Below are 9,934 nucleotides of genomic sequence, written 5' to 3'. Positions count from 1 at the left end.
AGAGTGTCACCACGAAAGGCTGGGTGTCAGGCTGCCGGAGGTCTCACAGGGCAGCATTTTTCTCCATGAATTCACCATGTTTCTGAGGTCATCTACCCCAACCCACTTCAGCACTGCTCAGACCCAAGAATGATGACTTGTACTAATAGAGTTCCCAGAAGCTTGAGGTATAAGCCTACGTTTCTTGGTTTTCGAGAAGAAAGGCAGCTGCTGGGAGGATGTGAAGCTCCTGTTTTCTGACCAGCACGTTCTTTCCCCGCAGTGGTATAGCCATGTGGTTAGGAGCTGGGAAGCTGCAGCCAGACTGCAGGCGTGCTGAGAGGGAACTCAACCCAGATGGAGGGAACGTCCATCTGGCCTTAAGCCCAGCTCTTAAGCAATGATGCTCTAGTCCCATCTCAGTGGCCCACAGAGTGGCATGGCATCTACAAGCAATGGCCATTTCATTGGGTCAAAGATGTGACAAGTAATAGAGCAGCATTCGACCATGACACATCTACTACCTGGGCCTCGCTGGCTTATCTAAGAAAAGGGACTGACCCAGATTCATTCATACATTTGACATTGATAGACAATGATTTGACATTGTTGGGAAAAAGAGATGAGTCCACTTGCTCTTCAGTCACACACAGACTGGTCAGGAGTTTATGACACTATCAAGCAGTCCATGCTACAGCAGCAGTGGATGGAGAGCGATAAAGAAGCACCTAGGAGTGCTGGAATTCCTTCGTGGTCCAGTGGTTAGGGCTCCGAGCTTCCACTGCAGAGGGCACAGGTTCGATCCCTGGTTGGGGAACTAAGAGCCTGCACGTTGCACGGTGCAGCCAAAAAAAAAAAAAAAAAAAAGGGGCTATGCAATCATGGACAATTTTATTTTTTATGATTCTCACATGGAAATAGATGATTTATATAAATAGAATATGTATGTCTATACATATACATGTACATGAGTGTGCATGTGGGGGTGTGTGTGTGTGATATTTTGTTGATAGAGACAATAGGTGAATGAAAAAAAGCAAAAGATGGTGAACCCTAAAAACCAGGTCCATCAAATTGATGTTGGACATCAGTGGAATGATGATTTTTGCAGTCAGATCATTCTCATGTCCATCAACAGAGTGCCTCAGAGGAATGATATAAAAAGAAAGCAGACATAAGGGATTATCTGATGGAGAGTAAATATGTGAGTGAAAACAAAAAAAAAAAAAAAAAAAAAAGCATCATCTAGGGATAGCACCTAATCCAGCATGGGAGGGAGTCAGGAAGACCTCCAGGGACAGGCACGCCATGCACAAGCCTTCCAGAACTACACTGAGGGAGGGAGTCAGGGAAAAAATATTCCAGGCAGAGAAAACAGCACATGTAAAGGTGTGGAAGGGCTTCCCTGGTGGCGCAGTGGTTGAGAGTCTGCCTGCCAATGCAGGGGACACGGGTTTGTGCCCCGGTCTGGGAAGATCCCACATGCCGCGGAGCGGCTAGGTCCGTGAGCCATGGCCGCTATGCTTGTGGGTCCGCAGCCTGTGCTCCGCAACGGGAGAGGCCAGAACAGTGAGAGGCCCGCGTACCGCAAAAAAAAAAAAGGTGCAGAAGCGTGACCCTGTGGGGAGCCATAAAGCAGTTCCATGTGGACAAAGGACAGGGTTCATGACGGGCAGGGTAAGAGGAGAGGGAAAGGGAGGGGCGGGGTCCACATCATGAGGGACCTTGCAGAAAGGCTCGGATTTATCCTGAACACAAGGAAGCACATTAAAAGATTCTAAGCTGGAATCTTCAAGACCTGATTTGATTTTCAGAGATCACTCTGGTAGTGGTGAGAGCTGACTTGGTGGAAGGATGCTAGATTGGTGTCAGGGAGGCAGGTTATGGTGCTATTACAGTCATCAAGTCGGAAGAAGGGGGCAGGGGCAATAGATCCCAGGGAGAGTTAAGAAAGGAGAATGGACTGAGGGTGGGTGAGGAAGAAAGACAGATCTGGGATAGTTCCTGTGTTCCTCATTTGGGCAAACTGGCAGAGCCAGTGACCACAATGGGAACCGGGATGTCGGTTTTAGACATGGGGAATTTGGGATGAAGAGGAACAGCAAGCAGCAGCATATATGCGCCAGGAGCTCAGAAGGTCTGGGCTGAGAGAAGTTTGGACAGGCATTCTGCCATGAGTGCTATATCACTCCATAGGCACTGCAGCCTGCTGACATGTGCTGAGTACCCGTGGAGTGCCAGATACCTTATCTACATTGTCTAATATGGTCCCTCAGCAACTGTGAGATAGGGACTACCATCCCATTATACAGATGAGAAGATTGAGGATCAGAGAGGGTAACTTGCCAATGCCCTGTGGCTGGTTAAGTGGCCAGATTGGGAGTGAAACCCAGGGCCCCTGATGTCAGGGCCAATTTCCTCGCACCCTGCTGCTTCCAAATAGGCATAGCATTTTATAGCCACTCCTCATCCAAAAACCCACATTGACCATATGGATTAAAAAAGTTAAATCACACTTTAAAACAATCTTCAAACTCTAAGGTACATATGTGAGGACTAGATAGTCAACCTCTAATTTCCCTAAAATATCCTTGATTTTGGCAAAATTTGTATGATAGATAACTTTTTTTTTTTTTTTTTTTTGCGGTATGCGGGCCTCTCACTGTTGTGGCCTCTCCCATTGCGGAGCACAGGCTCTGGACGCGCAGGCTCAGCGGCCATGGCTCACAGGCCCAGCCGCTCCGCGGCATGTGGGATCTTCCCAGACCCGGTCACGATCCCGTGTCCCCTGCATCGGCAGGCGGACTCTCAACCACCGTGCCACCAGGGAAGCCCGACAGATAACTTTTAAAGTATGGCTTGATGTCAAAAACCCATCACCAGGGCTTCCCTGGTGGCACAGTGCTTGAGGGTCCGCCTGCCGATGCAGGGGACGCGGGTTCGTGCCCCGTTTCGGGAGGATCCCACGTGCCGCGGAGCGGCTGGGCCCGTGAGCCGTGGCCGCTGGGCCTGCGCGTCCGGAGCCTGTGCTCCGCAAATGGGGGGGGCCACAACAGTGAGAGGCCCGCATAACGCAAGGAAAAAAAAAAAAAACCCATCACCAGGCATCACCAACGCTTAAAACGTAACTGATTCCTTATCTAAGCAAATAAGGCTTTTATGAAACACAGCAATTCTTAAGACCAGTCTTTATCCCACCACAATTATAGAACCGTCCTGCGTGTATCTGCGTAGCTCTTGCATGTAACCGACTGTCCACAATGATTCGTTCACTTCTCTGCTTCTCGACCAAAAATTCAAACCTGGCAATCCTGTAGGAGGACACTTTCTTCGACCAACATGTCTTCTTCATGAACTAGGCCACAATGTGTACAATTTGCTTTGTAATTTTACAGTAATGGTCATGAAAGGATGACGAGGTTAAGGAATAATTAAGTGTTCCATACACGTCAGTCTGAGCAACAGCTCAGGCAATTCACACTGTTCAAAGATGGGCTTCCCCAGATTTCTCCTTAAGTCACGAAAAGAGAATGAGAGAGAACCCTAGCAGCACGCACGCACAGCAGCCTTGCCAATTCATCAGAAAGTGGATTAACTTCTACAACAAAGGCTAAAGCAGAACCTGAGGAATCTGGGAAGTGATTGGCTCAGAGTGTGATATCACTTTGATAGTTCTACGCAGTGGGATATACATACTTACTTTGAGAACCTGGTCTGGCTCCCAAATATACATAGTGCTTAGAGAGAGAGAGTTTCCCGTCTTTGCATGTTCCCAACACCCAATCCCAAAGCCCTTTGGTTTCCAATCTACACTTAAAATCAGACTCTGCCACTTTCTGCCGTAAACAAGATTCACTCTATCTGCCTAAGCCTCAGTTTACTTCTTTGCAGATTTAAGGCAACAATAGCTGCCCTACACTGCCCTGCCCAGCTCACAAGGGCCACTGTGATAATTAACGGAGGCAATAGATGAAGAGATGGTGTACACTGGGAGCAACTCTGTACCTGTGAGCTGCCATTATTCATGAGATTGATACCAACTTACTTCATGGGGTGTGTGGACCCTAAACATAGCCAGTTTCTTCTACTGAAGATTTAAACCTACATCTTAAAACATAATAGATATTCTAATGTTGTCAGAGTCACTCTTCCCTACCAAGGGAAAAAAAGCATTCTAGAATAAGAGAAGACCTAAACGCCCCAGATATATGTGAAAAAAATGACAACAGACTGTAAAGACCATTTTCCTCAAAAAAAAAAAAAAAGATGTCTTCTTTATACTGGCTCAAATTGAAGATTCTTTTTGTTGCAGTACTTTAAAATCTTTAAAAATCTTGCAGGTGAGATAAAATGTTCGTGGTCCTAAGCAATATCTGAAATTTTTCCTTTGAACATAATGCATTTCTTTTGTAATCAAAATTTTTCTCCAATGAACTTAATCAATTTAAATTAATTTAGCATCTATTTCTTGAGCATCTTCTTTGCATTAAGCATTTTTAAGTAGCATAGGAGAAAGGGAGATAAGGAAAATCTTGTTTTACATGAAGATTATGATCTAAGGAGACTGAGATAAGCTCACAAAGAACTATAATATGCTAAGGGTCATAAGAGAGGTCACAGGAAAGTGACAGCTATAACTAAGGGAGCTGAGAAAGGCTTAACAGAGGAGAACTGGAAGAAGGAAAGAGGGAAGACTGATTTAGCCTAGAAGGCAGAGAGAAGAGGAAATGCAGAAGCAGAGAAGGGGGACCACACAGCAAGTGTTCGAAGTCTGCCCGGGGGGTCAGTTGTGCTGACATTAGGACAGAAGAGTTTTAAGATTTTGTTACAGCAGTTAGTACATGCTTGTTACTAAAAGATACAACAAAGATACTTTGTTAGTTTATACAGTTGAAAATGAAGATGCTAACTCCTGGAAGAGGGAAAAGAAGAAGTGAGTTTGAGGAAAGGTCCCGATGAAACAAGATTGGTCAAATGCTAATGTTCATAATTGTTGAAGCTGGCGGGGCGGGGGGTGGGGGTGGGGCAGTTATACTCTCCACTTCTTTGGATGTCTGCAATTTTCCATTAAAAATGGCTAAAAAAGAAATGAAGGTCATTCAGTCTGGTCAGCTGATGGCTTCTCAGGTGATGGTGCTGATCTGATAAGAACATTCTAACCTCTAGGTCAGTTGGAGGGAACGGGCAGGGCTGAGGCTGCAGCTGACTCCACAGGCGGAAGTAGACACTGCACAACATAACTAAGGGCTGTTTTCGGTTCCCCGTGCCTCTCGCTCCATACTTCTTTCTCAATTTCCCACTGGGAGGAAGGGAGTAGCAGGGGTCTGCTACTGGCCAAGTTGGTGCTAAGTCAGTCTAAGAAAAACGAAGCCAACTATGTTGCCCTCAATGTACAAATAACTGTAGGGGTTATTTTTGGTCAAGTCAAATTTATTTTTTAATTTATTTATTTTATTTATTTATATTTGGCTGCGTTGGGTCTTCGTTGCTGTGCGTGGGCTTTCTGTAGTTGTGGCGAGGGGGGTCTACTCTTCGTTGCGGTGCGTGGGCTGCTCATTGTGGTGGCTTCTCTTGTTGTGGAGCACAGGCTCTAGGTGCGCAGGCTTCAGTAGTTGTAGCTCAGTAGTTGTGGCTTATGGGCTCTAGAGCACAGGCTCGGTAGTTGTGGTGCCCAGGCTTAGTTGCTCCGTGGCATGTGGGATCTTCCCGGACCAGGGCTCGAACCCATGTCCCCTGCATTGGCAGGCGGATTCTTAACCACTGCGCCACCAGGGAAGTCCTGCACCACCAGGGAAGTCCAGTCAAGTCAATTTTAATATTGTTTAGTACTTGCTAGAAAATATTAATAAGCAAAGTGAAGAGAATTAAAAACTCACTGTACCCCGCCACCAAGAGAAAAACCACCCAGCGTTTGGCACATCCTTTGCCTCTGTCCACGCGTGTGCACATCTGTACATACACGCACATGCTTTCTCTCCTCGTCACGGTAGGATCACAGAGAAACAGTATTGGGTAACATGTTTTTCAATTTTAAAACTGTACTTCATGGCATTTAATGAAACAGCATTTTACAACATCAGTTTAAGGGCTGCACAATAGTCCATTAGAAAACAGTCTGATCTGTGTGGATGAACCTAGACTGTCATACAGAGTGAAGTAAGTCAGAAAGAGAATATTAACACATATGTGGAACCTAGAAAAATGGTACAGATGAACCAGTTTGCAGGGCAGAAATAGAGACACAGATGTAGAGAACAAACATATGGACACCAAGGGGGAAAAGTGGTGGTGGGGGGGTGGTGTGATGAATTGGGCGATTGGGATTGACATGTATATACTGATGTGTATGAAATGGATGACTAGTAAGAACCTGCTGTATAAAAAAATAAATAAAATAAAATTCAAAAAAAATTTTTTAAAAGTCTGATCTTGTGCTTCTAACCTTGAACAGGGGCTTACGTCAAACAAATATTGTTCTGTAAAATGCTTTGATCTGAGAGGGCTCTCTCTCTCAATATTATTTTGAGTTAATATATACTAGTATCATATGTACTAGTTTAGAAATAAGATGCAGTAATTTGTTTTATCAGGAGAGAGGGAGTGACGGTAACATTCTAACAGAAATAATCCTATCTTCCTTGAAAAAGTATAGGTTGTGGGATTTTAGTTTTTTGTTTTGTTTTCAGGTTGTAAAAGCAATACATGAATGCTGCAAGGCAGGCAGACATATGTTACCACAAAGAGTAACAAAGGTAAGTTCCCTGCCTTCCTTCTGACTCCACTGTCCAGAACCGGCTACTGTTGATAGTTTGGTATGTCTGTCTTCCAAACATTTATAAGGCTAAATATGTATGTAATTTCTATCTGGAATTTGTGCTGACAGAACAAGGAGCCACGGAAGTGATCCAGTGAGTGATCCCACCTACCACACAGCAGCATGCAGGACACTGGGCTCTGGCAGAGGCTGAGGAAGGGCCACTCACAGGGACACCCCTGTGAAAGTGGAAAATGAAAGAGCTCAAGGCTGGGTGCTCTTATTCACCAGTCATATTCCAATAAACTCAAGGCTGCTCAACCACAAACAGAAATGATCATGGAGGACAGGAAGGCAACAACATGCCTCCCTATTCTTTTGCAAATCACTTCTCAAACACTTGCAAACTCTCACACAAGCCCCTCCACACTTGGCATGGGGTCCCCATGGACACATCTCCGAATGCGTGGGTCCTGTGTGCCACATCACTGCTACAGTCTGGACTCACGCACAGGTCACCTCTGCAGGGACAGAAATAACCAAAGGCATCTGAGAGCCCTGCCAGTTTTCAGGAGGCCAGCAGGGCTCATCATGCCTTATGTGGGGACCTAGTTCTTGGTTTCCAGAGTGGGGTCAAGCTTGGTTGCAACTACCAGAGGTTAACCATCCATGCATGGTGTGGTGTGTGTTCCCATTCAGAGGAAGGATCACAAACAAGCAGGCCCAATGATTTAAGCCTCTGAAGCATTTCCTACACCGGTGGCTCTCAAAAGTGTGGTGCAGGGGACTCTAGGGATCCACAAAGTCAAAACCACTTTCGTAACAGTGCCAAGATGCTATTTGACATTTTCACTCTCACATTTTCCGGAGTACACAGTGGAGTTTTCCAGAGGCTATATGACATGTAATACTGCAACAGACTGAATGCAGAAGCAGATATAAGAATCTAGCTGATGAAAAAGCAAATGAAAAACAAAAAAAGAATCTAGCTGCTGTCTCTTAAACCTGACATTAAAGAGATTTGCAAAAATATAATTAATACAATGCCACTCTTCTCTAACGTTCTGTTTTGAAAAGGATGGTTATTTTCATAAAGATATGTATAATACGTCCACTATTATGTCTAAATGCATTACTAAATATAGTAAAATATTCTCAGTTTTAGTTATATTTGGCAAATATTGAAATATATAACCCACATAAAAGTTCCTTAGTATACTGATTTTTAAGAGTCTAAAGGGGTTTTGAGCACCGCCACCAGAAAAGTTTGAGAACTGCTATCCTAGAGGCTGTCCCCAACTCCCTACCCCCATCCCCGCAAGACACACACACACACACACACACCCTGTAAGGAGGGTTATGTATGTGGCGGGAAGGAAGATGTGCCATTCTGATGTGCTGGCTGAATTAGTAAAGGCAGCCCGTGCTCCTTCCTGGATCTCTGAATCTATTAGAATGGGCTCTATCCCCACCCCTTCCACCGAGGGTCTCTTCCCCCCGCACTCGTTTTCCCCTTACCACTTGGTGTGTTTTCCCCGACCTGTCAGAACCTCTGAGGATTTCCCTTATCCCGCCACCCCCAGCTCGGCGAGGACTCCCCGGTGAGGCCCGCACACCCTCCCTAAGGTTAGGACTCCCCAGTTCAGTCGGCCGGAACAGTCTCAGCGTGGACTCTGGGCGGCCCGCACAGCCCAGACAAAGAAGGCCTAGGAGAGCCATTTCCAGTCCCCAAGACCTGTCCCTCGGCTCAGCACAGGCTGGGGACAGGGCGAAGGGGTCCCCAGGAACTAGTCCCCGATTTTCCCCTCGGCCTTCCCCGGATCCCCGCCCCGGACCGCTCGGCGCGCTGCAGTCCGGGCAGTCTAGGCTCGGGGAAGGTGCCCAGGGCGCCGCGGACTCGCGCTCACCCTGCCGGGGCCAGGGCGGCCGGCGCTCCTGCCCGGGGCCGGACGTCGGTCGGGCCGCGACGTACTCACTTACCGCGAACTGCACTGCAGACTCAGACCGGCGGCCGGGAACCAGGCTGCGGGGCACGATCCCGTGCGCTGCGCGATTCCAGACGCCGAGCTCCTCCCCTTGTCGCCCCGGGGCCACTGGCCGAGGGGCGGAGCCGGGGCGGGGCGGGGTCTGCGGGGCGTAGGAGACCTCGCCCCCCGCGGGAAGGGAGGGTTGCTAGGGGCCAGCGGCAGGCTCCTCCCCTGCGGGCCCAAGCCTGGGACTCGCTCACTCTGGGCCGTGGAGTGTGACTGTCCTGCTCTCTAGGAGGGGAGCCGAAGGGGCGACGGGAAAATGCCGCTTTTTAAAATGGTTTGGCCGTCAAGCTGGAGGCTTCCCTATCTGGCACCCTGGTACGTGTGGTCACCTCCCCTCTCTCCCTTTTGCCCTCACCCTATCGCCACCTTAATGCCTTGAAAAGCGTGCTGAGTGACCTGGCGGGACTTCAACGTTTCGGTGGCTAGGAGTGCAAAGTGTCAATGTTTAATCAACTTATTTATTTTTAACGTGTAACAACTCTTCCTAATGTACGCTCTTCACCCTGTCAGAAGTCAGAGAAATGGCTCAGCAGACCCTGAGAGGGCCTTCACCACACCTACTTTCCGTAGGTTGGTTGGAGTTGCGCCCGCTGAGGTAAATGTGGGTGATTAGATCTTTCTAGATGAAAGGTGAGGTTTTCCTGCCCAACTTATATAGAAAGTTATTGTCGTTTTCTATCTTATCTGAATAAACCGCTTATAAGATGACTAATAGCTGATACTGATACTGACCTCTACTAGTTACCATGCTCCTACTCTTTGCAGGCTTCGATGATGGGGTCTTTACATATGTTATTTAGTTCAGTTCCTCCGGTTGCCCCATGAAGTGAGGAATATGACCCCGTTTTACAGACATCCATGGCTGGGATTCAGTCCTCAGCTCTATCTGACTCCTAAGCCCACACTTCATCATGTTGCACTGCAGGGTACAGCTATTCCCTGGTTATATTTAATTTTGAAAGAGAACATATTTAGTATATTTCATATTACTATAGTAAATATTACGTATTTACTGTATGGGAGAAGACTTTCTTCCCACCCACTTCCTAAAGTCCTTGCATTCACATTCATTGAGCAAACTTTCCTTGAGTGGCCACCATATACCAGAGGCTCACCACAAACCCCGAAAAATAATACTGGGGTCGCCTTGGAAGTTAGAGTGTAGGGA

At 47.0% G+C, this 9,934-nt stretch overlaps 1 protein-coding gene across 3 annotated transcripts in view; it reads right to left on the bottom strand.

The window, feature by feature from the left end:
• ACO1 (aconitase 1) overlaps nt 1-8,753 on the bottom strand; it is a 61,381-nt gene extending 52,628 nt beyond the window's left edge. Inside the window, exon 1 of one of the 3 annotated variants that reach the window (XM_007464931.1) lies at nt 8,714-8,753. Coding sequence is in view for 1 of the 3 variants with exons in the window: in XM_007464930.1 (XP_007464992.1) it covers nt 6,902-6,918 (17 nt within the window). In the remaining 2 variants the exon portion in view is untranslated. Of the gene's footprint in view, nt 1-6,901; nt 6,973-8,713 lie in introns of those variants that run through there. The other 2 variants (XM_007464932.1, XM_007464930.1) reach the window with 2 other exon arrangements.
• Nucleotides 8,754-9,934: the final 1,181 nt, after the last annotated feature.

This window comes from Lipotes vexillifer, unplaced genomic scaffold (assembly GCF_000442215.2).
Source record: "Lipotes vexillifer unplaced genomic scaffold, Lipotes_vexillifer_v1.1 scaffold110, whole genome shotgun sequence".
Lineage (NCBI taxonomy): Eukaryota > Metazoa > Chordata > Mammalia > Artiodactyla > Lipotidae > Lipotes > Lipotes vexillifer.
Note: the sequence above shows the minus strand (reverse complement) of the source record. Positions and strands in the feature narration are given on the sequence as shown.